Below are 27,596 nucleotides of genomic sequence, written 5' to 3' on the forward strand. Positions count from 1 at the left end.
CAAATTGCCACAGATGACATGGGCCAAACAGACTTACCACTGAGAAAAACTACCTAGTTTTAATAATATTTGGATATATAAAATATTTAAAATCTGTTTAGTCCTTGTACAACAATAATGCTTTGATTTTTTCAGCTTTGAAATATATACATATCAAATTTAATCACAATTTAATATGCATTTTCTTGCGGTGTGCATATGCAAATCGAGTGCGATTGGAAATTGTTGGAGCAGCCTCTCACTTCACCCGTTGCAGCATCGCTGGGCACTTGAATTATGATCAATATTTGAGTTAGCGACACTTAAATGGCTTTTGGCACACAGTGCGTATGATAAATGTGCGCCATAAAAGCCTGGCATTCACATTGAAAGTCAGTTGACAGCAGAGAAGGTGTCAACAAGTTGAGCAAACAACTTCATTGCTTACCTCCGATTTCTTCACATTTCACTGAGATAATCATTAATTCTGAATTTGCACCAACACTAAACAACATTTATTTTGGCTACGAATTTAGTTTTATTTGCCTTGTTAGCAGATCTTTTAATTTACGCGACTGGCTGCAATTTTTCTCGGCATGTGGCAGTTAACCGAGTGCTAGTAACAAATTTTTCGTGTTCCACTTTAGTTGCGTTTTCCGCATTTCCACCAAATAGCCAGTAAAAAAAAAACGTAGCCAAGGCGTTTTGGGCGTGTGCTGTGCTGATTTCAGACTTACTTAACGTTTGTTTATTCAACTAAAGTTTGTCTCGCTTTTAGAGTTCTGGTACATGTGTTATGTAACTGCCCAACTGTGATAGGCTGTAATTTTCCAAACGCCTTGCCTTGAACGCAATTTATGCGAAAAAAAGCAATTAATAAATTAACTGAAAACAATTTATATGCTTTGCTTAATTTGTTGAAAGTTTGGTGGAGTAATTGCCTGTTGATTGTAGGCGAAATAAAAAGCTTTTACTTGGTATTCGGAAATGGCCAAACTCTCGAAACTTGAAAGGCAGTAAGTTTTAAGCATGTGGACATAAATCAAATGGAACTGGGGGTTTTTTAAATCGATTAATTTAATTTAATTTAAGGTAGTTGCTTTAAGATTTACTTAGAATATCCGGCCATATTTTCATAAATCTTTAATATCATAATAGAAATCTACAACCATATTTCCTGCTCTTTTTCCCATAGCATGGCCAACATTAACATCCAAATATCTTAAGATAATCATGGACCTTATAATTTTCCGCCTGTCGGCAAGTGCTGGCATGCCAATTACACGTTGTCCGATTTCAGATGGAGCAGGGGGATAAAAGCATGGGGTTACGAGGGGGAAAACAGCAAATTGCTTTCAAATCACGCAGCTTACACACCAAATATCCATTGGCTACGAGTATCTGCTTTCAGCTTTTAGCTCTGGCCATCGGCTGGCCCAAAATAAAGTTGTCCGAGTTGTCTTGTTTATGTAATCACCCACAACACGATTGTTATATCTGCAGGAGCAGAGAGCTGATTTGGAATTACATTTACGAGTGCTTTTTTTCAGTTACGGTTTCTGGCGGCCTTTCACACATTACTACGAACAAGTGCGCGTATCTGTCAGATACAGATAGACAAGTACGATAGGCACCTGCAGAAACGCCCAGCGATTGCAATCGACCGACAATGAGCTTGATTGATTTGTGATGATATTTTCGTTCGCTCTTTCCTTTATTCCTTTATTCAATTAAATGTAAATCATTTTATAATATTCCTCCACAATGATCGCAGATAATCAGCAAACGTCGGTTGGTTGCATAATGTGACACGCCACAAAAGAGTTCACTGAACCAAAAATTTACTTACAATCAAAATTAACACCTTTTCGTATTTGTTTTTCAGCTGTTATTTTTTTTATTTTTTTTGGCTCTGCCCAGAGCATCAAAGCGTTCGAATGTGCAAATACCAAAAAATTGGCAGACACCGAAACACAGGAGCGGCAAATAAAGCAATACAACAAAATCACTTTGCGGTTTGTAATTTTGGGAAATTAGCATAATTTGTGCAAATTCATGACACGAACATTCGAAGGAGTTGGAGCGGCGATCATCATTATAGTCATGACTATTGCTGTTTGCTGAACTCGATGGTGTTACTGCCCAAAGCTGCCAGAAAATGGATGTTAATTGGAAAAGAAGTCGTCTGTCTGTCTTATGCGATGAATGTGATCCCCCAAAAATCAAATTCAAATGCAAATGAAACAGAAAAATTATTTACGTATTTGGGTGTCATTTATATGAAAATCTCACACGTTTAAAGTGCTAAGCAGTCGCTCTAAAAACCTTGATTTGAAGCAATAATTATGCTCTTTTCGATGCGGCATCAATGGAAATGCGTTAAGGTGTGTGCCTTCGATGTTTTATATTTTTTTCGGTTATCATCTTGGTCAAGGTTAAATCTAATCGGCTCTTAAGATCGCTGTTCAATGCGAGTGCATGTAGTCGTAAACTACGGCACCGACAATCGACAATCGACAATGGGAACAAGAACGGATACTAATACCTTGATAGCGAGTTGGTATGACTGAGAGATACCTGCCGTGTTAACAGTTTGTTTACATAAAGCAGCTCGTTAAAAATATTCCGAGCCCACCTTCTGGCAGCCCACTCAACTATGGATTCTGTGTATGTATCTGTATCTGTGGCTCCGGCTGGTCAATGAATATTTATAAAAGAATAAAATTCAGGCGAACAGCACAGTGGCCACCGCCCATGGTCAGTGGCTTAAGAACTTGGCCCACACAGCGGTTCTCGCTCGACTGCAATCACAAGCAATCAAAATTAATTTGCTCACAAAATGTATCTGCCACTAGAACGCACTTTGCCATGTCTTTTTTTGGTTCTTGTCCATTTTTTTTCGGTATAATTTGTTGCGATGTTTGGTGCGTCGATGCAGCAGCAAGTTCAATGTGAATAGAGTGAGGGGTTAGGGGGAAATCTTTCAAGTTGCCGCTCCAATAACTCCAACCAGATAGTAAAGTATCGCCAAGTGGGTAGGTAGCCAGGCAGGCGTATGGGTAATGCCAGGCCTAATGAAGTTCGAGTCGCATGTCAAAGTCAAGTGGAGTCGACATCAACATCACAATCGGGTTTGACTGACTGATCGCAGGTTATCCTTGCACTTAGAAGTGTCTCAGAAGTGAAGGCCTCCCAAGGTTGACCGAATGGGTGTGTGTGCCTACCACTCAGATACCAAAGAATCAATCTTTCCATCAATCTTATCTACATTTCTGTAGTCTACCATCTGAGTGCGGTTTTGCATTGTAAATGTTTGATTTTTGTCTTTCATAGATGATGCATATTCATCAATTTTATTTGGATTTTATTATTTATCAGCTCTATCAATCTGATATAGATTGCTGCTGATTGGTCTCAATTTCTTTGTGCCTTGATTAATGGTATTCCCCTTTCATTTGCCATCGATTAATCCGCTTAATTGAAATTGGATCCCCTGGCGGACACCAGAGACCCAAATTGAATCCCCATCAGCAGGTAGGCAACTACCAACTTAAGCTATCTTAAGCGTGAAAATATAAGACTCGTGCTCAGCTCTTATTTTTTTTGGACCCCTTCCCGAAATTAAACTGTGATCGCCGATATGTTTGTGTATGCCTTGACGTAACCGATATGGCCGTTTATTAAAATGCAATATGCAGTTTAAGTCTTGGAACGGCACCCGCCAGAAATGTTGTTATCATCTGGTGGCTTGCCACACCGCGCAGCACCAATTAAAAAACATTTTTCACGAGGAAATTGCAGCCACAACCCAGAAAAAATGGGGAAAAAATGTGCATTTTGATTAAATAATATGAGCAGCAGGGTGTAATTGAAAAACGGTTGACTTGGCGGTATTTAATCCTTTGTATTCGGGGCATGCGTGCCGTTCATGGAGCTGAGATCGTGATGGATAGCGGCGTGTTGCTGCTAGTAGCCATCGTGTCACGCCGCCATCTCTTGTTCCCGACTTATAGTTTCCCGATCTACAGATCTGCATATGAGCTGCTAACCAAAGTTGTCGGCCTGCCGCCTGGCACTTATGAATATTGGTAACACGCTCGTTGTTATGTCGACTCGATTTAGTTTCGGTTTAGTTTTCCTTTTGGACAAGTGAGCCTTGCGGCTATCGAGTAACCAAAATCAAAACCCGAAAGACTTGGGCAACAAACTCGTCAGTTGGGGGTTGTGTCGTCCGTCTAAGCCAATATATATATATTTGCAGGGTGGGGTATTTCATACCAATTTGCAAAACTATTTTGCATTAATTTCGCTCAACCCGAAACTCATTGCACAATGACCAGAGCCGGATCAAGTGGCTTGAAAGTTTCGGCTTTAATCAGCCAAAAGTCGAATCAAATATAGCCATCAAATTGTATAACATTTGTAAATGTCGCCGGCGCATAAATTGCAATTCTCCCGCTTGAATGTCAAGCCAACTTTGCCGACTTTGGCCCATAAATTGTGCAATTTTAACACTTGACTATGATGATGATGATGATGCTGCTCCGGCAAATGCAAATCAAATCAGCGGTCAGCCAAGTATTTAGATATAGAATTTCCAGCCAAGAAGAGCAACTATCGCATTTACGAGTATATGCATAAGCATTCAGTGAACTCTTTGTAAATATCAAGGCTGACAATTAGTTGGGAAGGTGAGAAGACTTTGGCTGCGAAGAAGCTCTCTTGAGACGAATAAAAACTCGTTTGGCACTTTGGACATGAATGTTGCTTAATGATGACGCCGCGATTGCCGTCTAATAGAGTTGGCCAAAATGCTGAGAGCCGTGTCCAAATGTCGCCTGTGCTACCTAATAATTCTGCTTGTTGTTTCCATTGTTGTTGCCCGGCCGTTTACAGATTTCAGTTTGTTCAAATGGCAAGGCACATATTGATATTTCCAATGCTGTCAAATGTCAAGCGGCTTGAAAAAAGGGCAAACCGCATTAGCGGCTAGGGTGTGACTGATAAAGTTCAATTGGGATTAAAAACGAAAAAAAATGGATAATGTCTAAATATTATTACTATTAAGCAATTGAGTAGCAGTTTCGCTTTTATTTAAATGAAAACCTTACAGTGCCATCGTAATCAAAACGAATGACTTAAGACACGAACTCAGTTTTTTTTGGGAATGAAAACCTTTTTTTTATTTAACTGTTTATTTATTAAACAGAAACTAGCAATTGTAAAATGTGTAAGGAAATTAAAGATTTTTACTTTCGCATTCCATTTAATTTAAATTCGTTATAAATAATTATAAATATCCAGTCTTATTTTATTAGCAATTAAATAAGTGTAACTAATTTCCTAAGCAGAAAACAATTAATGATTACTACGAACTCACTTTAATTATTCCAATTTGGCTTAACTAACTGAAGATACTTTTACCTGCCTGTGCACCTTACCCAAAGGTTTTTTGAAAGCTCATTAATAGAGAGATGCATATTACGAGTGCTGCACAATAGCTCTTACGTAAGCCACTCTCTCGTCATGAAAGGTGGCTGAAATGCATTTCATGACTTTCGTGGATCTGTTTTCATGGCCAAACTTTTCAGAGCAGCGTGTAATTAGCAGTCGAGACTCAGGCATCCGATGCTTACATCACCTGCAACCAATTCATCAGTGGCCGCACGCATCGCCTTTTTGGATTTGACTGACGTTGGCCGCAATTAGCATTAATCAAGCTTGCTTACCAAACCCCCCTCCCCGTAAAAAATACTTTATTTATTCAAGTGCATAAACAAATGACCGTAAACATTAAAGGCACAGAAGAGTAAGACAAAAACCCAGAGTTATTATTACAATTTGTTTGGCTTGTCTGGTTCCCTTGAGCTCGTTTCGTTTTGATAAATTTCCAGAAGGGGAGGAGAATGTAATTGGCTTAAACAATTAGCCATCTCCAAAATGAATGTCATCAATTTTTGGAACTATTCGCAAGGCAAACAGACCATTTGGATAAGACTCAGAAACTGAGAGTAATTGGCCGTGAAATTAATATTCGCATGTAAATGTTTCGCTGTGTGAGATTACGAGTCAATGTCAACATTGATTGGGTCAAAATTGGATACATTACCGCGACTGGCAGTGGGTGGCACACATAATGGACACCGCACTGAAGTGGATGCTCAAGTCCAGGTCGTCTAAGGGCATTCGGAGCGACCTTCAACTTCTGACATGTACATATTAAATCAAATTCGGTTTTCGGGTTTCGTTTCCCACACAGCCTTTGATGATGAATAACCGTGCTTATGGGATGCATCATTTTCAAGTATAGCAACGGATTGTGGGAATCGTTTTGATCGAAGTTCGTGAAGAACCTTTAAATTCCAAGCTCACTAATGAAGTTTATTCAAAGGCTGCAAGACTATTTAAAAAATACAAATTCGTTGGAACCGCCAAATAGTGCGTGTAAGTCTACTCTTAAGTAAGCTGTAATTAAATTAAATCACCGACAAAAACAACGTGGGCTTGAAATTTCCTTTGAAAATGTTTTGCAATGGGCTAAAAGCAGTTCGTGTCTTAAGTCTTTCGAACAGTGGATTGGCAAAAGATATGTTGGAAATTAGTAAACAATTTTATGGGAGAGCCTTTATGGTAGTTTTCCTGTTAAATATTTTGGAATTGAATTGCAAAATTGAATTTATGGAGCGGTTCTTTAACCTAGTTGGCTTTTAAGAGCCAGCTTCGACCCACTGTAGCTAAATATTTTAAATATTTTCTTTGAGTTTTGCCAGAGGCAGCAATTATTTGTCGTAAGACGCACCATTTAATGGTGGAAACCTAATTAAACGGCCATAAATAAGGCAATGAAGGAGGAGGTGCCAGCTTCTTAATTTGTCGGCATTGTTTGAATAGTGAACCGAACACCCGGGCCAGAAGTCTTACGCAATTGTTGGTGCCTTTGCCATCTTTGACTTCTTGTTAATTACAAGTTGGCAGCGGTATCTTGATGTGCGAGATGTTTGAGAGCCCGTCCGTTTAAGGTCAAGCCCGAAGCCGGAAGACCCATTGGATTTGGCCAGCGCAGCTGCGTCTTTTGGCCAATTGCGAAACTTTTCGCCGGCTCTCTGCACCTCGAAATGTCAGGCGGCAAACATTTTTCATGCTCACATGTGTGCTGACTATTTTCTACATATTATTTATGAATTTTTCTGTTTGTCGGTCGGTGCAGCGGCGCACTTGGCCATAACAAGTCGGTCAAGTCAGACCGGGCCAGACATTGCTGTTTGACCTTTTATTGGCTGTCTGTAATTATTATCACAAATACATTTTTTCCTATCCAACTTTAGTTTAACAAATTAAATCCAAGCAGACGTCCGAGATGCTCAAAAAATTGCCAAAAATAAAGACCCCGAATAAAGCGAAGAGCCAAAGTTGAGGCCCCAAGACTTTTGTCTATGAGTGGTTGTTTATTGACCTTATTGTCTGCCAATATTTGTTGGCCATTTTCTGATTCCGCCGCTTATTTGTTTGTCCGTTTGGCTTTGCTGATTATTAATTTGCTTGAATTGTGACATTTGGTTGTGCAATTCTCCATGCAGGCAACGCTCAAAAGGTTTCTTTCTTTCGGTTCTTATTCCCATGAGACCAACTTGATCTCAATTTCCACCCGCCATGAAAAAGAAAAGATCTCACACACAATGGCCGGTAATTAAGGCGGACTTCCTCCATGCCAAAACTTGTTCCTGCATATTGAGTTCCATTTCCGCTCGGGTAATTGCCAATTGTTTTAAAATTAAGAGTCATCAGAATTTATCTGATGCTAGTTAAATAGCAAGAGCAGTATAAAAATTGGATATTAAATTAAAGCATAAACAGAAATGGCACATAATACCGAGAGTTATGGCAACCTTGATAATTGGCGGTGAGGAAATGGTATAATAATTACATCGGGGTGGGGTAAAAATATTTGCGGTTTATTGAATTAAAAGAGTTAAACTAAATTCAGCGATTAAGAATATTCTTTGGCGGTTGGAGGTTAAGCAAACTATTTGCAATGGCCTCAAGGTATCTTTTCTGTTTTTAAGCATATCTAAATACGTAAACGATTTTATTTGTTATAAGAACATGAACGTTTGTGGTCTTGTGCAATATATCTTGGCATTATCGCCCATACGCCATCACAATTTTCACTCCTGTCAAATTGGTCCAAGGTGGTCAGCGACAAAAAAAGTGGGTGATGCATTGATAGGGTATATATAGCTGTCGATAAATCTCAGAACCAAAAAAGGAAGTCAATAGAATTGATGATCATTAATGGCAAATAGCTACCTGTCACCTAAGAAGTGACATATAATTATATGAATTAACCGAAAATTCTAAAATTACTTTATAGAAATCAACCAAATTTAATTGGCACTTCTTTGAGGTATCAATTAGTCGACCCTGAATTTTTATGTAGCTGTTCACGCCGACCATTTACATTTACAGCTGCCGATTGGCCCGAACGCTTTTGCGGCGATAAATTAATGCTTAATCAGCAGAAATTGTCTAAATCCGCAAATTATCCGCCATCGTTCTGAATATCCGATCAACGGGCGTTTAATTGTAATGCCCGCCGCACAGACACACAAATTGAAATGTGCGACAGCCAGCAGTTAACATGGCCGGCATGTCCAACTCCGAAACTGACCATAACAATGGCCGTCTGTCATAACAAGAAAAGCCACAGAACAGAAACAAGAACAGAAACTGAATCAGAATCAGAAACTGCTGAAACGGTAACCGAACAACGCCAAGAACAAGCATTAATGGTCTGTGCTAATTGAAATTCTTGAGGCACGTTCATTGATTGCACTACAACGCAGTGACCTTGCAAGGTGGGTGGGTGCGGGGGTGGGTCTATTGATCTTAAAGCACTTACCATTATCAGGTCGCCGGTTTCCATGTGGCGCCGCATCAAGATCGCAGCCATATTCTTTTCATCCTGAAAGACCTCTCCTACATCGTTTTTGTGGTGCTGCAAGAAACAGAAAGAAGGTAAATTAATTATTATGAAAAATTGCAGTTTCTATTTCTAATTACATATTAAATTATTTTAGTATTTACTAATAAATTTGCTTGGATTTTAAGTAATCAGATAACAATAACAGGTAATTTTATATTTATTTATTTGTCGACATAATATTGTTCAATTGCAACTATTAACATGTTGATAGTAAACATTAGTCAAAAAAAAAATAATAGCACAGACCAAACCGCCATGATTTATTTTCTTTTAACTAATCTAATTCTAATTACATTTGCTAACAGTAGCCGTAATAACTATAAGACAGCTTTACGGTGGTAAAATATAATTTGTATTAAAATGCAATTAAATACCCATTTTACATTTTTACGGGTCTAAATTCCGCACATTCCGCGAGATGTAAAACAAATACATGGGACTAATGCCGCAGCTGGCCATAACTGAAATTTAAAGCACTTTTCGTTTTGTTTCATTTTTTTCGGTATAACAAATGTATATTTTGTGGGCACCGCAGCTGAGTTGACCAAGACAAAACGCGTGGTTAGCGGGTAAATTTAATTAAATGCAACTTTGGCCGACTAGAAAAAGGTGGCGGGGGGATCGGTGGGAGGACTACTTGGTCACTTAGTGAGGAGCGTGGGGTAGTCGAAGCTGTAGCGGTAAACTGAGCTTTGATTTATGCTCGTGGTTGGCAAATGTGACGCCTCAGCATGCACGTCACTCATACGCCGTGTGTGCCGCGGCAGACTTTAGACTGACCATGAAAATAGTGCTGCTGGCCCGGCTTAAAGCTTAAGCTTCTGACATTTGGCCAACTGCTCTAGTTTCGATTTAGTTTTTTTTTTTTAGTTTTTCCAGTGTCCAACTGTTTTTCAATCCTGTGACATAGACATTCGTTTCGGATTTTTCTTGTTCTCGCAATTCAAGGCAGCCGCCGAGCAAATACCCCGGGGATATTAGCCTAGAATTAGCATAAATTTTAATTTCAACGGCTTATCTTTAGTCCCGCTATGGTCAAACTAATTAAATTAATTGCCGCTGCGTAACCTGACCATTCAATTCAATTCGATTCGATTCAATTGAATTGAGTTCTGTAATAAATATCGAAATAAATGTAATCTGACACTTGACATCAGCCATAGCATTTGGCATTGGACCTCGTCCGAACCTCAAAAACTTGTCGTGCCGGCACTCTATCAAATTACGAGCATAAATCATAACTGCCCGCGTCCAAATATACAGTTACTAATCGCAGTACGCTTGATCGGAGCAATAAATGGCAGTACACATATGTACTCGTATGCATCACTGTAAGTCAGGTGCCAAAATCCAACTCAAAATTAGAGTCAAAGCCATTAACCTTTAGCTTGATGAGAACTGTCGGGTCGAAGATATATTTACGTGGCCTTATTAAAAGTTTGATTGGTCTTAAAAGAGCCCAGTTCAGGAAACCTATAACGTTTATTCCATTATATGAACAATTAATTTTATTCTTACGAAAATCGCAGCTGTGATAAAAAATACTATAATATTATAATAAAATGTATCATTAAGCCATTTAGTATAAAACCAAATACTATTTTCTATTGTAAATTTTTATATTGGCCAATGTACAGCAACTTTAACATGATATTAAGCAAAATATTTCTCTGAATAAAATAATTTTAATTTTAATAAAAAAATATTCTTATATTCTGTATGGTCTTTTTCAATTTTATTTTAATTTAATTTTTAATCTTAAATTTAAAGTTGATCTAGGTAATAAGTCACTGATTTCCTTTGTTTGTATAAGAAAAAATAAAATTTTTTCTAAAATATTTTTAGTAAACCAGCAATTGATTAAATCTAATTCATATCCTTTTCGTGCTAGATATCCCTTAGAAATTGGCTTTGAAAAATATGAGAAAATATGTGTCTGTTCCCCAGAAATTTGCCAGAACCGGGTAATTATTTATCGCTCTGATCGAATTACTGAGCTGTCCAGAATGGGGCGGGGCTTGGTTAAGTTGGCTAAGTGACCGCCAAGCGTGCGGACACGCAACAACAGCAACAACACACTCAAATTTTTCATGTGCAGCAGGCATTTATGGCTTAATTCGTTGTTGCTGTCGTTGTCGCTGGTACGTTGTTGGAGCGTTGTTGTATTTGCTAGTTGGACACGGCGACCTTGTGGAAAAATAAGTTCAAAGCAACAAGTGGCAAGTGGCGACCCCCACGCCACCACACGTATTTCGTATTTCGGCTGCCATGAATCCGACTCCGATTCCGAATCCAAATCCGAATCTGAATCCGATTTCGATACCGATGCAGAGACTAAAAACAGCTCGAGTTGTCAACGCTTGGAGCCTGGCCAAGTGTTTTGGCCATATAGTATTTATGAACTGTCAGTTGGCCACTTACGGCACTGCTCCGTTTGCTCTTGACTCCACTTTGCATGGACCAATTGACAATTGCTGTTCTCATTTTGACTTATTTTGTTCTCTCCATCGGTCGCAATTTTAATTAGTTGACTTGCAAATTGTAAATTGTTAGCTGTCGCGCATTTTTTTCCTCGACTTTTTCACTTCGATTCCATTTCCATTGAACCTAACCATATATATATTTGTTTTTTATTTATGGCGCCGTAAATTTTTTAATTACAAATGGCTACAAGACATTATGCAGATCTCTTTGCGGAGATTAGGCTCTGACCGGAATGTTTTGTATCTTTTTGTTTGGCTGCAGCTTTTGTCTTACGTAAGAAGCGAATTTCTGCCCCAAGGGTTTTGCTTTGATTTTCGCCTATAATTTTATTCCTCACTCAGCCTAAAACACTTTTACTTGAATGGTTTTTGTTTGACTAGAGAAAGGTTGTAGAAAGGACGGGCTTTTCTTTCTCTGTTTGTAAAGTTTTCTGGGCGGCAGAATCTTTGAAAGTGGTTAGGAGAATTAAAAATGGAAAAAGATCAAAATATATATTTATATATTATTTGGGATCCAAAGGATCTATACAAAAATATTGAGAAAAGTCTTTCCCATTGAAACCAAGCTTCACATCAAACCCTTTCAATGCTTCACATCAGCACTCTGCCTCCGAAATAGTTGAAAATGAAAGTAAAAGCCTCAAGACTTAACAACTTCCTGGCTGAAACTTTTTAGCCCATTTTCTTTGGCTCTTTCTTTGGCAATTTTGTTATGCAAATTAAGCCGAAAAGTTGAAAGAAGAAAGACGCAAATGACCCGGAGCGACGAATTTGGCAAAGTGAAAATTAGCCTCTGAACTCTTTCTGTTGTTTGGTGGCGAGGCGAGAAGAAGGTTAAAGCATTAGTCTCAGGCCCTTAACCTGGCCAAAAAGACGATAATTTGCCATTGTTCGAACGAAAGTCGGATTTTTCGAATGGAATATATCTGCGATGAATCCCACACGCTTTCAGTGAGTACGCACCGTAAATCCACGAGCCATTTAGCCAAGTTAACCGACAATTAACGCATTAGACGACGTGTGGGCGTCGCTTTTTGTTGGTTCGTTCCATTTGTTGGTTTGTTTGCTCGCTGATTTGTTTGGCGTCGTTACGCATACGCCGCATTGGCCGCATTCGAGCTGCGCATAATAATAACTTTGGATTTATCCATGCGTGTGTGTGTGTGTCGGCTGATTTGCTTTGGCAGTTAGCTTGTTTATTACGCACCATTATGCATTGTATATGAGTCGCGTCGAACTGGATTTGTTGTTAGCAGCTAGCAGCTCGCCTTTGGTTTCAAGACAATGCCAAGGCTGGAGCTTGCCATTATTTGTCTATTATTCGGCCAATTATGTGACCCATTGAGTTGTTCGAGGAACTGGGATCTTTTAAGCCGATTCAGACACTTGGATAGCTTCATTGATAAGTCAGCTAACATAGTTCCTCGTTTCAAGCCCTAATGGCTGTAAAAAGGGAGCGAACAAGCCAACTTGTTGCTGGCTACAAAGCAACAAGCCGCTCGGCGTTAACAATAACTGCAACATGAGCATAACAACAACCACAGAAACTGTCAGGCCGTGGCAACAACTTTACGGCATTATGCAACCGATTGCAGCCGCACAAAAAACGCGCCGGTGGGAGGGAGATAAAGAGTGTAGCCAGGGAAATGCAGCCCGAACTGCTTTCTAAGCCGCAACGTTTTCCTGCTACCCCTCATCGCCGTTTTTTTTTTCTTTCATTTTTTTGCGGAATTGCAACTTGCATCGCCCGCGCATTTAAAAAATAGTTAGAGAGAGTGGGACACAGTGAGCTAATTTCAAATTCATTCAGCTGCCAAATCGGCCAGCTCATTAATCATGCTTCTCCGCCGCCGACAACAAGTTGGAATCGTTTTGCAATGACAAGATACAATTTTGCGTCTTGTGAAACGAGTGCAGCGGCAGCAAATGTGTGGCATGCAGCAAAGGCTTTTACAGTTTCATTACTGCAGACACACACACTATTTTTTAATTATGCACTGCGCGCGTTAGCACCCATCAGAAATGCATTTTGAAAACTTAATTATTTTGCTTTCAGTTTTCCATTCGACTGGTTGGTAGGAGATATTGAATGCGGTTTGGGGGGGTGGAATCACTAATGCGCGCTCCATGCCCGAGTTCGTTGCCTAAGTCTTTCGTTTGTGGCCCGATTTTATGGTAATGGTCGAACCTCAGAGTCCCGAGCGGGCAGGTGGCCAAGCCTCAGCCAAAGGGGATTGTTCTTCCCACCACAGTCATGATCCACGAGCAATTGGTCATAGTCCACTACTGTCTGCAGATTGCTATCGAAGTACCTTTATATACTTCGTGTAAACCCGGATCACTTGCCTTCTGTTTTATTACTCAAACCAATAGGGAAGTAAAGCCAAGAAAAACAATTAAGCCCCTAAGGTAATAAGCTATTTTGGTTCTATTACATGTTTCAAATTAAATTGAAATTGGAAGGGAGCTTACATTAGTTATTAGGTTTTCTACAAAAATATTAACAATATTTTTTACATTTACTTTCTTTAATGCAAGTTTATCTTCAATACTTATTATCCATCCATCTCACTTTTCAAATTACTTTTAGAAAACCTAAATTAAATTTTATTTTAAAATTGTATCTTTGTTTTTAGCAAAGAAAATCGTTGTTGCCTACAACTTCTCGTACAAAAATCCCATTTACTTGATTTCCCGTTCCCCTATTTGGCCGTTTCCATTTTTTCAGAGACCTGTGCGACTTTTGTTTTCATTTCGCCTTATTTCTGGCATTTTTGCGGCTGCACTGACCTTTGTGCGGAGCCTATCGCCTTCATCGATTGAATGCGGCAGTGGGAGTGCCGAGCAACGCCTTGTGTTTGCCTTTTAATTCCTTGGTATGCCTTGGTATTAAAGTAAAACTTCGAGAGTATCGGGGTGAAAAAGACAGTGCTGGGTGTAGCTCAAAACAAGGTTTCCACCTTCATAGTTAAACAGAGAAATTTTCACCGCAAGGCAAAAAGTGATTGCACTTCGTAATGGCTATTCAGTTTTTAATTTAATTTTAATTTCCAATCGAAAAGCGAAAAACGCAACATTTTCCCTCAGCCTTAATAGTTTTTGTCAAAATAAAAAACGAAACGGGGTCAGTTCTTCAGACCCCGGTATCAATGGAAAATTATTTTTCGGTACTTTTGCGGTTGGCAAACAATAAAGCACAAAAAAGATACAGAATGTCAGAAATTAGAATAAATGTTTTTTCATAGCATTTTTTGTTTCCTTTGACTGCTGTTAGAAGGTCTCTGACAAAGTGCCGCCAGTACCAAAAAAAAATATATAAAAAAAATCGACATAGAAAACACTGAAATTGTTGTAGTTATGTGGTCTATATCTTGAGGCCATTTGTTTGTGGCATGAATCCAAAAAAACAGAAAACAAAAATAATTGCCAAGTCATACGATTCAAAGGGGGAAAATGCCTTTGCGTGGGTTACTCAATCTTGCGCAGAAAATGCCCAAAAATACTACAGCAGCTTATTTCGGTTTTAATTAAAAGTGACGACAAAATCCCCTAAGAAATGAAAGAAAAGTCAAACGAATCTTTCCGCATTTCGTAGTGCCAGGCTTAAAAACTGAAATTATCACACATAAATCACAAAAAAGGCAAAAACAAGAAACAGAAAAACTCCAAAGTTGGCAAAGTCCAAAGACATAAGAGTTCGCGTCGCCGAGTTCATTTCTTTTTCGGCTGTCGTCTGACATGACATTTCACTTTCATTTCCGAAGTGTTGTGTCTTGCATTCAAAATTATGTTGTGTTTGCAATCCGCCCTCCTCCACCGACGGTAATATCCGCCGAATATATAACTCGTAATTTAAAGTGCGATCAATTGATTGTACTTCGTAGGCAAGAAACACGCCCACCACAGCGGCCACAAAAACAACAACATGAATAATGGGTAAATGGGAAAATTAAATTATATATACAAACAAGCCATGAAAAGGCGTTCGACGCCAAAAGAAAGTGAACCTTATTGGTAATTACAAAAAAGTCACGTTCATGGCTCAACTCAACTAACTGAATTTTGTAGGAACTTGTGGGTGGAAAGAGTAAATATTAATACTTTTAATCCATTGTTGTTTTTGATCCGAACACGAAATCTAAAATTGCCTAGCATTATTATACTGCTATGAAAGGTAACGAAAATAAAAAAGGTTAAGCCTTTAAACCTGTTACATATTGCAGTCTATCTGTTAAGCTGATTTCCGTCCGTCCTTGACTTTAAGCCAGATTTTCCTAAGACCGCGTGATTATTTTTCCCACTCACAATAGCAGGCGAGCGTAACAAAGAAATGTAATTAAATGTGAGCTCAAAAGTGTTTTTTTATAAATAAAAGAAAATCATTTTATCACGTGACCAATCATCTTTGATTAGGTACGAATAAAAGCAAAAGCAGTATTACACGCAAAAGCAGTAACAACATTTAGATGCCATCAAAGTAAAGCGTAAAGTTGTAAAATAAAAACAAAGCCAAGCAAAACAATATATAAAAGCCTGAAAACGAAGCGTTGATAAATGCTGAAACAAAATATCTGCCTACCTAAAGCGGAAGTATACCGAATCAACAAATCAGAAAACGTACAAAGGCAAAACGCAACAAAAACCAAAGTAGTAATTTTTTACACTACCCATGATGTAACCAATGAAAGTGCAGTAAAAGAAAGACTTATAAGGAAAATATGTACAACAAAATGCCAATTTAGGGCAAGAAAATATATGGCATAAATACGAGAGCCAATCAAAAATGAATATAGTATCAGTAATATAAACTAAAATGGGCATGAAGAGAGGTTACGTTGTTTTCTGTTAAGTAGGACATGCATTTTTTGATGAAGAAATAAAATTAGGTTTATTGAAAAATATGTTAATAATAAAGCAAGCGTCATTAAATGTTACTATTAAAAAACTTAAAACAAACTGATACTTTGATGGGCGTGATTTATTCATTTTAGTTTATTATTTTACTCTTTGTGGGCGACCTTTTTAACCATTGATTGGCCTAACCTAATCACCTATAATCTTTATTTACATAGTAAATGTATTTTCCTACGCTCAAACCTATAATCTATTTTTAAAATGTGACCCACTTTATCATCTGAAAACGAGCCATGGTTATAGTTCTAAATTTATAAAATTCATTAGTAATTTAGACGATTCCCTCCCAATTTTAACAGCTTAAATAATCCTTCTTTTGTCATAATTCTAATTAGTTATCTCTTAAGTTTAATATAAGTAACAAATGCCTTACCTCTTCGTGGACGATCTCCTGAAGGTCAAGGCCGTGGGTGGCGTTCGGCTCGCTGCCCACCGTCCACATGCGCAGTTGGTGGGGCGCGCCCTTGAAGAGTCCTTGGGTGGCGCGCAGGCTGAGGTTCAGGTGCTGGCCGAAGGCGCTGAAGGACACGTTGTGCGACTTGATGGCACTCACTTCCGGCCCGAACAGGTGATTGCCGCCCGAGGACATGGCCTCGTGCTTCAGCTCGCTGTAGTAGGCGTTCTTGCTGAGATCCTTTTTCACGTGGTGGGGCGGCAGGGCGGCGTTGACCTTTGGCCTGTCGCCGATGCTGCGCCGCCGCCGCTGGTGGCTGGGGTTGTTCTCATGGTGCAGCAGCTGGACGAGCTCATAGTGGGGCACTGCGTCGTGGGTGTCCACGTGGAAGACTGACTGCAGCTGCTCCGGCGACATTTGTTTGTGCAACTGGAAATGGGATAGGGAGAAAACGAATTCAGGTTAGCGATCGCATGGACAAGTTGCCCTGGGCAATGACAACAATTTGTAGCAATTGTTAGATGGATAATTGAAAAATTATCAATAATTCAATGCAATAATCGAGTGTTTGCCAAGCCTTGTTGGTGCTCTCTCTCTGGCGTTTGCTCGGTTCGTGTTTGCATTGGACCCCTCAAGAGCTATCTGGAGATTAACGACTAAGCCAGAGCCAAAGCCAAACGCGGCTGGGTTTTGAGTATCTTCGCTAACTGGGTCAGGGTCAATTCGGCGTTTGATAGATTTATTTATTGTGTGCAGACACACATGTATTTAACCATTTCCGAATCAAACGAATCGAATCGAACAAGAAGCAGAAACGAATATCGAATAGCAATCTTATCCAAGTTGCGTGTAAACTTTTTCTTTATAAACATATTGTGTGTTAGCCATAATTGCGAATTTCAATTAAAATCAAATTAATTTTATATTGTTATTAATGGACTTTTAATCTGTGTGCTATTGTTGGTGCTTATAAATAGCCGTATTCTTCTATTCAGTTTGCTAACACTTGTTGAGTTTCTTGGGAATTCCAACTAGGGTTTATTTTTATAAATGAAGTAGCTTGAACTTATTTAAATTCATTCATAAACTACTCAAAATAATTCCACAGTTAGCTTGCCATTCTTAATGACATTCTACATCAATCAATGTTGAGATTTTTTTGGTTCTTCCATTGCATTTCCGTTTTATTTATCTGCCAAATCTGCATCTCACTTGCAATCCAATCAGCAGCAGCAGCAAAAACAAGATCTGTTACAGGGTCAAAGCTAGAGTAGAATTTCCTTAAACAACGTCTAAGACGCAAGCGCAAAAACAAAAGACTCAGGCAACGAACTTGCTGTCAGCAAGCGGTCGGCAATTTAGGCAAATTTCTTGCATTTATTTTGCCCAAAATGGCCTAAAATGAGTCAGAAATGGAATTACAGCAAATGACGACAGCACCGGACAAGAAACAGTCGAAAAAGAAGCAAAACAAATACAAAAAAAAAGCAGACCACGACGAAGGTAAACAAGATAGCGAGCTGTCTTGGCCAAAAGTACAAGATTCACTTTTACAGTTAGGACCCCGAGGTGCTGACTGATGATGACACTGCCGGGCATAACCGTAAGCCGAGCTTAATAATTCTTTTATAATTGAAATCCATGCGGAGAGTTGGCGGCAGGTGAACAGACCCCGAAAAGAAAAACCAGACGCTGGCTCAGACGCACCGGACAATGCCAAAGAGTTTTTACTTTCATTTGAAACGTGTTTTCGACCACAGACAACAGGAGCCAGCTGTTGGGGTCGCATTGAGCAACTTTTGCCATCGCCGTCGCCCCATTGAAAGTGAAACTGAGGCTTGAGAAAGGAAAACAGACGCAAACAGCTACTCTTTCGATGAGGCGTTGAGTTTGCCACTCGAGTGCAATTGTTGCGACTCGAGTTGATTTCAGTTGATTTGAGCTGAGTGGAGTGCAATCCCCGGGCTTTAGGGCTCTTTGCTGGCCACATTTGGAAAGTTTTGCACCTGCAGCAAATTACAATTATTCTTGTTCAGTTTCCCTCTCTGTATGCAAATCTCCCGGCGCTGTGACCACACCCAAACACCAATCAACACTTAGCTCTCCGGCCCTTGTGGCCAATTAATCGCAATTAAAAACAAATGAGAGGAAAAAAAAAACTACGATCAGCAATTACGAATTATGCAAAAAAGGCGGCATCCAATGAACAAGATCACCAGCTACGATTAGAGGACCAGGGTTGCCAAAGGTTCAAAGCTTCATAGCCGGAAAAACAGTTTAAAGACCGAAAATGGCTTGAACATTATGTAAATCATTGATAGGCATCGAAAATTACAACTTCAAAGGTGTTGAAAGAAGTGGTAAGTTCAAAAACAAAAAAAACCAAGACAATTGCGCATACCTAATTGTAGATAATCAGCTAGCTTTAAAGCCGCTATATTAATTACAGGCTTAATTTGAGCAATTAGTTTTTAAATTATATTTTTGGGAGTTATTTTTCTTGTATTCTTAAAAGGCTTAAACATTATGTGAATTAATCATCGAAAATTATAAATGAAAAAATGTTAAATTCAATTGAAAATTGAAAAAGAATATTTAATGTTCAAAATATTACTTAATAAATTGGAAATAATAATGAGAATATTTGAATGATTCCAACTAATAAATAATTATTAGTTTAGTCCGGAAACAAGTTATTGTGACAGAATATTATAATGATTCTTTATACTTAATACCACATTGCTCAAGACCTATAACTAAATGTAGTTTAATAAGAACTAAACTGAAATCAAGCAACTGCAACTAGAAATCCACCGGACCAAATCCAGCCCTAGCTAAAATTGTCATTTGATTCGATTGGTCGGCAGTTGCCATTAAGTTGCTGTTTACCCAGCTATTTGTCCAAGCTTAAGTTTGATTTTATTTTCGGTTTTCGTCGAGTGCAATGACGGATATTGTGAAATTCGCGCTGTTTGTAATTTGTATGGCTAGCTGTATTGCTGCTGGTCTGGTGCGCGGGCAATTACTGAAATTGTGCGAGATTACTCATACGCCCGGTGTATAACGCTATAACCGGCATGACGGCGACTTCGATGGCGGTGGCGGTGGCGACCAAGTGCAATCAGAGTCAAGTCAAAGTAAAAGGTGTAGCCGCAATATTAACGCAAAAAGTGTGCTTCAAATTGGCTCTAGTTGAGGCCAATACACTGTTTATGGCAAACTGCGGCCAACAGTGTGTTTGTTTCACAATTGTTTTCCCCCCTTTCCAGCCGGTCAAAGTCAACAGCGGCAGACGCTCGAAAGAGTGTCACTCGACCTTTCGCGCAGTCAGTCAAATACAAAGAAATTATTCACTCACAAAAGCCATGAACGGCGATACAGCCCTGCGGATTTTGAAGATTTTGGGACTTGTGTTGCGGGTTATTAACTATCCACTAAATAGCGAACTCGTCGGCGTTCGTCTCTTTTCCTTCCATTTCCTTGGGTGTGTTGACCTTGTCGCCACGGCTGACAAGCGGCGGAAATTAGCAACCGCTTCTGTCGGCGTTAAATTTTCAGGTTTTTACTTCACCCATTTTGGAATTTTGTGTTTATGCCAGCGATTAACAAAGTGCGAAAAGTTCAGGGTGTTACGCCACCTTCGACATGAGTTGTGTCTAATGCAAATGGCAATTTTCGGTTATTTTGGTAAATAGGGGTGATTATGGCAAAGGAAATAAGTACATTGACTAAAACATTGGCTTCATATTAACCACAAAAAAGGAGAAAATTATATTGATTCTAAACTAAAATCTTTTAACATTCCATTTAAAAAATCTGCATAAAATCTTAAAGTATCATCAAAACCTCGATCTCCGATAATCTCTAAATGGAAAATTCTTTAAATTTTTAAGCGATAATTTTAAAATTCTTTGTTTCCCACTCAAAAACTGAATGATTTTCTTTCGATTGCATAATATCTTAATCAACCAGCAATTACTCATTCGCTGACATTCCCCCGATTTTCCTATAACCGCACGCATTCCCACAAACACAAAAACAGCGGGGAGAACGTGACCCAAGAACCCAGACTCAAAAATGATTAAAATAAAACCAAAACCAAAGCTCAGGCCGTGACAAAGAGCTGGCAACTGCTGTAGACAAAACCAAAAAGAGTGATCAGTAGCCAAAAAGAAACGAACAGATCCCAGGAAACACAAAAACAAATCGTGCTACAGGCCGTTCTTGATTTCACAATTAAAGGCTTAATTTATTTGCCCGGCAATTGATAGGCCAGCAAACATTTTGATATCTCATATTTTTTCTGCATTTCTGACAGCACATAAAAACACAGAAAAAAAAAATAAAAACAAAAGCAGCAAACGCTGCTGACTCATTCGAATTCGAATCGATATTCTCGTGGTGTTTTGCATGTCTCAAGTCGGTTTTTTACATCACTTTTTTCATGCTTGGCTGGGATTTGAAGGGCCTCGTCAAAGTTGTTAGTGTTTCTGGCCGTTGTTGCTGTTGTTTTAGTTGTTTTTGTTGTTGCTGTAGCGTGTCAACTTTAATTGCAGTGGAAAACGGAGACGAAGTCGTTTATGGGGCACACTTTTTATGCCAGCGCCATTTATGAGACTATCGCAAGGCTAAAGGGTCGATGTCTCCGCCAAAGTTGACTTGCTCCGAAAACAACCCGAAAAATCATGGTCTTTATTTCAAAACTGTTTAAGCACTGGTTCTGAGAAATGTTTGTCCCAAAAAGATATTAAAAATTTATATATTCTATTAAAAACGGATGTCTAACAAGAATTCTTTTTCTTAACCAATCTAATGTAAATCGTTTTCCCAAACCAAAAGATAATCATCACAAGTAAAAGGCGATTTTTCGAAAATTTAGAAAAATATTTTTAGAGTGTCATAACCAATTGATTTATATTTATCCCAAAAGTAATATGCTATTGCTCGGTAAAGAGTGCTTGGAACTCTGCTAAGGAGGGAATTACCTCCAGACTCTTGCTAAACTGGGACACCGGATCCCGTCTGCTGTGGAAGACGAGTTTCTGGGCACAGAGCTTGTACAGCCAACGGATGTCCAAGTAATTGGAGCCCTCCATCAAGTCGCAAATAATGTCGATCTCCACACGCAGAAACTCCTTGTCCCAGTCGGATATTTGGATTTCGAGATCTGTGGCAGGCACCGGATCAATTTTGGCCACCCAGGCGGGCTCCTCGGGGCCCTTGTGGAACTCGGCCCAGAGGAGGATCTTCAGCAGGACTTCGCTGCGAATGCCGTGCAGCGGGAGCACAAAGTTCTCGTCCTCTGAATCCTGGCCGACGCGCAACATTTCTTGAATCACCAAGGAGCACTCGAGTAGAGCCAAGTCCACTTTAATAATCCTGCCATCTTTCGTCTCCAGTCGCACCATTTTGGAATCGAAATCTGCGCTCGATTGGTTGTTTAAAATATGAAACCTGGCAAAGTCATGGCCTACTCTTCACTATCCATAAATTCCCTCAATTAAATGTCAGTACTTGTATAACAGAAAATTTTTATATATGTTACTTGCATTTTATACTAAAAACCAACTACACACATACGAGTTGTATTATAAAACTGCTTATTATGGAATATAACATAAATGTAGTTGTAATAGTTTGATAGCAAGTTGAAAATAGTCTATTATTTTTTTCTGTGCAGGAAATTAAAAGCGGAGCTGGAAATCGAAATGAAACTACCTTGGACTAGCTTTAATCATGAAATTTTCCTCAGTCAAAGCCAAACCATAACCTCCGCAACAGCGGAAAACAGTGACAATGAAAGAGAAAGAGAGGAAGACGGCTAACAATTAACCAACGGCAGCATAAATTGGTGGCAATAAAAGTGAATATATGTAAGTAAGAAGAGGGAGGAGACAGACTGAAATTCACTTGAAATAATTACAAGAACTTTTTACGTCTGACCTTGGCCATAATTTTGCTGGCCGAGCTTTTTCTTCAAAACAAAACAAAACAAAAGCCAGCGTAAGCTGTGCTGTATTTCAATGCGATATACCCATACAATCGCAGTCAGAAACCTGGGCCATAGCACAATGCCAATGTTTTATTTCTAACGTCGTACGACTCTCTTCGACTCTCCGCTCTGTTTTGTAATTTAATTAATATACAAAAAATGTTTTTGTATTTCTTGAAATGCTAATTACGCACAATGCGAATGACAATGAAACCGCTGACTGGCGGCCATTTGTTGTTGGGTTTTTTAACCGTTAACAGCTGACTTAAGTTAAGTGCCCAAAGGTTATTTATATCGCATTGAATTGATTGATGGGTTCTTGGGGTCGAAATGAACGTGCTCCAAGCTGTTGGCATTGGAACTTGGCAAGTACTTACATCTGGCAGGGCCTGGCATATTGTGCTGGCCAAGAGGAGCGCTGTGATAAGGACCAATGTTGAGGACATCTTTCTGTGCAGGTCGCCTAGGGTGCTAAGGTTATCCTTAAAAATGCTTAAACTGTAAATAAATAGAAGGGAAAGAGTTAGTTAATGAGGGGTGTATAACAAAATAAAAAGTAATTTTAATGTAATTTACTTAAACTATCTCTTAAAATCTTTAAATTAAAAAACACATTTTTAGGTGTCTTCAATAACCCCAATCGGATCATTCATTAAATAAATTATTTCACTTAATCAACAACAAATTCAGCCGGTCAAATAATTTTAGTTAGGCAATAATATAAGAAGACAAATTGAACAGTTAACGGAAATAATAAAAAAACAAAGCAATTTCAGATTTCAATTTATTAATTGTAAATGTCTGTTAAAAGTCATAAAGTCATTGTAGAAGTCTTTAACCTGAAAATTATATTTATCCATAAAACAGTTCAATTAGTTTATTTTTCTTCTAGTTAGAATGTCAGTAATCCTGACACTCCAATCCATCCTTGCCCAACCTCTGCACGCAGTTGCAGCATGCAAAATATTAATTTCCTAAATAACATTTTAACTACCTCACATAAACATTTTTTCCCTGCCCACAAACCTGACTTGGTCATGCTCAAACGGGCATTATGTTTGTAAAACAAGTACAATAAGCATCTGTTGTTGCAACTTTAACGCTTGTTGTTGCTTCAATTAATATTTACTTTTATTTTTGTAGAAAGAAAAACCTAGTTTTCTGGCCCGCTGGCCGAGTAATTAATTATTGCATAAGGCCAAGAAGCAGCCTCGGGTCTGCAAAACAATCTTGTCCGGCCCTGTTGATTGCCGTTGTTGCTTCTGCTGTTGTTGCAGTTGCACATCCGCCCGGCATCGAATGCGGCTAATTGTCAATAATGATGCAGCGATGCGTGGCAAGAGGCGAACAGCATCCAGCGCATCCAAGCCGGCAACAACATGGCCAAACCTTTTGACAAACCAACCAAGAAAACAAACAGAACTGACCAACGGCAACAACGGCAACAACAGCAACAACATCAACAACAACAGCGACAGCGGCTGCTGCAATTTAATGTTGCAACTTCTCAGCGGCATTTACGACAAATTGCATGACATTTTATATCCCCGAAGGTTTTGCACAATTTGCATGCAACATGCTGCAAGATCTGCCGTGGCCCAGTTAAAGTCGAAGAAAGTCTCGCCGGCGAATCAATCATCATCAATCCTAATGAAACGTTTGCCAAAGCAATTGCCAAAAATGGGTGTAGCTCAGCCCAAGGGCAATGCCCCACAACATTTACTCATGGTTTTGCCACAAGTTGTAAGTCCCAAGCTACAAATCTTCAGACCAAAGAAAGTGCAATTTTCTCAATATACAATCCAATAATGTAATTGCAGGTGGTGGGCAGAAATGCTAACAAAAAACATCCTAAAATATATTAATATAATTGTTATGCTCACAAACTAAACCAAAGACTTAGAACACAAACTTGATTTTGTAGTCATTAAAATAAAGTAGTAAAATTTAATTACAACTGACTGAACTAGTTTCTAAAATGTAAGCAGCCACTGCCAACTTGGCCAAAGGCCACAGGTGTAATAACCCTCGTAAACTCACAAAAAGCCACCAAAGCCATCATATTAGCCGAAAGTGCAATTTGGCAACATTCAAGGTAAGACTTTCACCCAAAAAAAAAACGAAAACGAATTGAGAGCATGGAAGAGTGGTTAACGAAACCCGACTAATGTGCATTGGCTGCAAGCCAAATTATCAGGAAATTCGAATGCATATACATAAATAAAACTGAAACCAAAACGTGACGGTGACCGCAAATAATCTTGTTTATATTCCGATTCATATTTTACAATACGCACCAAATCAAACGAGAAACAGTTATGAGGCAAGCGAAGGCAGGCCAAAAAGATGGCAACTCCATTCAGTCTATCATTTGCATAATTAAGGTCGATTAGGGTCGAATCATTTGCCATATGTGTGCGCATGCATAAATCTGAATCTGAGCCAGCTCAAGGTTACGGCTATGGCAAAACTGTTTTTTGATTTATATTCAAGCTTGCATAATTCCCGTTCATATTTTTTATATAATTACGGGCCAAAGAAATAAATATATGTAGATAAATGAAAAGATACGCATCATCAAATGTCAACCAATTTCAAACAGAAGCTGGCCGAAAAGTGTGGAAATGGAATTGTGCCAAAAACCGCCGAAACGAGGAGACAGCAAAGCAAGTTGCATTGTCAGCTTCCGCATAATTATGCCGCTCGGCCATATATTTTACTTTTTCCCCCTCGTTTTTTGTTGTGGGTTTTGCTTTTACCATAAAGTCAGCGTCTGTTTCGGTTTATGGGAATTTTTTGTGTGTTGCTGTTGGCCTGAGTTTTGCTTTTAACTTTTGCTTTCTTAATGAATTTGCTGACACAACCCTCTGTGCCCGAGAGTCTGTTGTAAGCTCGTTGTCTCGATCTGTTTTTGGAGGGCGTCAGCGTTTTCGTTTAAATTGACATTGACAGTTGGCCAGCACTCCACCGTTTGGGCCACCCATCTCCGGATTGACAGACAATCCAAACAGCTGGTTTTTTGGGGGAACCTGTGTCAGCACCTGCGACGGTAGCTCTTCATTTGGCTTGATAATGAACCCAATTCCCTCATTTATTGCTAGCCTGTCTGCCAAGTGACATTGGCTCAAAGAACGGGCGAATGAGTAACGCTGGCAACCCATTTCTCAGCTTGTCTGGAGCCAAAAACGAAAAAAAAACTGGATCACACATAAATCGGCCCACATGTGACATAACAAAGTTCAACTGTGAACGTTTTGCACAAGAGATAATAAATTTTTCTTAATATTTCACCGACAATTCCGCTGCAAGTTGCAGACAACGATCAAGTGGAGGTGGAGATTACGTAAAATGTCTGTGACCTGAACTTTTTGCATTTGCTCAACGTCTGTGTGTTTGTGTGTGCTTCGTGGAAAAGGGCGAGCGAATCTTTTTGGCCATTGTTTTATAATGATAAAACAATGAATGTGGTTTGGGAACTTGCACCTTGAGTTTTCGGCTGTTGAAAGCTCCACCGACAACGTTGAGCTGAAGAAACAGCTGTGCAAATGGAGTTAATGAGGAACAGAAAGAAATAAAGTAAGTCCAAACGTCAAATACAAATATTTGAGTGAGCCCAATTTGAATTCTAGGTTCGCTGACATAATCCATCTAAGATCATGGCTTCTAAACTGGTTTCAGGCCGCGGCTTAAATGCCTGGAAATATTTGACTTAAACATCTGTTCCTAAACATATTATTCATTTATGTATATTAGATGGTTAGCCAAGACCATCCGACAGAGTTCTGCATACAACAAAGGCATGGCCAGACCCATGGTGCGTATACGTAACGTGATGAAGAAGGGGTTTATAAAGACAGATACATCACCAAAACAAGTTTGAAGATTTTTTTTCTGGTCCCCCCACAAAAATATTAATTAAAATGCCATTATAAAATGCGCAAATATTGAAAAATTGCAAGACACTGAAGAGACAAGCGAACAAAAAACCAACCGCACTACGTATACGTAATATGCCAAACTAATTAAATTTAAAGATGAGCCAGCAATGACAGACGATGGCAAGCGAAAAGGCAGAGAAAGAAAATAAATAAAATATTTGCCCAAAGAATATGCAATATCATAAACAACAAAAACATAAAATTGTATTTCGGAATTGAATATTTACTCCTGTTTTTCGTTGTTTCTGGCTTTTGCTCTTGCAATTATTGCTGCTCTTGTTATAATTTTTCAGCTGCTGTTACAACATGCAATACCGTTAACAACAATAGCTACAACAACAACCACTTGCACTGATTGCGTGCTGCGTCAGCGTCGCAGTCGGCGTCGGCATCGCAGTCGACGTTGCGGTTAAAGTCGGAAAAGCCGTAAACCGCATGAAAATGAAAGTGAAATTGTAATTGAAATTGAAGAAGACGTTGGCTAAAATGTTTTTGTTTAATTTTGCTTCGATTTGTGCAATTGATTCTATGGGTTTTTAACTTGACTTGCCTTTTATTTTTTCTTCGATTATTGCCTTTTGTAATGCAACCGTAAACTTTTTAAGTTTTAATGGTTAGCCTAATGGATTTTTCCTGTTAATTTAAAATGCCTTAAACGTTTCAATGATAGATTTAATTTTAAATAAAGCACCCCAATTAGTTCGGTAATAAAATCAGTACCAAATAATTCCAAGTATAAAAAAGTACCATTGGGTTTAAGATTGCTATAAAAAGTTAAAACAATAGGAAAGGTTTTAAATATTTGAGTCTTTTTTTAACACAAAACAAATTAATTAGAGAAAGTAAATGAATAGCCAAACTATTAATAGCTAATCGTCTTTTGTGCAAATTCAAATAATTAATTATGATTATT

General features: G+C 38.8%; 2 protein-coding genes across 10 annotated transcripts in view; both read right to left on the bottom strand.

Annotated features, from left to right (window-relative positions):
* LOC108040812 (venom metalloproteinase 3) overlaps window positions 1–27,596 on the bottom strand; it is a 48,887-nt gene that overhangs the window by 18,489 nt on the left and 2,802 nt on the right. For all 9 annotated transcript variants that reach the window (XR_001769096.2, XR_001769094.2, XR_001769092.2 and 6 more), the window contains exons 2-4: window positions 23,123–23,243; window positions 16,733–17,182; window positions 8,879–8,974 (exon numbers count right to left, since the gene is read on the bottom strand). Coding sequence is in view for 4 of the 9 variants with exons in the window: in XM_017118435.2 (XP_016973924.1) it covers window positions 8,879–8,974; window positions 16,733–17,182; window positions 23,123–23,191 (615 nt within the window). In the remaining 5 variants the exon portion in view is untranslated. The remainder of the gene's footprint in view (window positions 1–8,878; window positions 8,975–16,732; window positions 17,183–23,122; window positions 23,244–27,596) is intronic.
* LOC108040817 (S-phase kinase-associated protein 1) lies at window positions 21,617–22,204 on the bottom strand. The gene has a single exon (XM_017118442.1). It carries the CDS (start codon window positions 22,159–22,161, stop codon window positions 21,691–21,693), a length of 471 nt encoding a protein of 156 aa, XP_016973931.1. The 5' UTR covers window positions 22,162–22,204; the 3' UTR covers window positions 21,617–21,690.

This window comes from Drosophila rhopaloa, unplaced genomic scaffold (assembly GCF_018152115.1).
Source record: "Drosophila rhopaloa isolate 14029-0021.01 unplaced genomic scaffold, ASM1815211v1 contig_115, whole genome shotgun sequence".
NCBI lineage: Eukaryota > Metazoa > Arthropoda > Insecta > Diptera > Drosophilidae > Drosophila > Drosophila rhopaloa.

Coding starts and splice junctions, on each gene's coding strand:
- LOC108040817 (XM_017118442.1), bottom strand. CDS start 22,161: ATGGTGCGACTGGAGACGAAAGATGGCAGGATTATTAAAGTGGACTTG.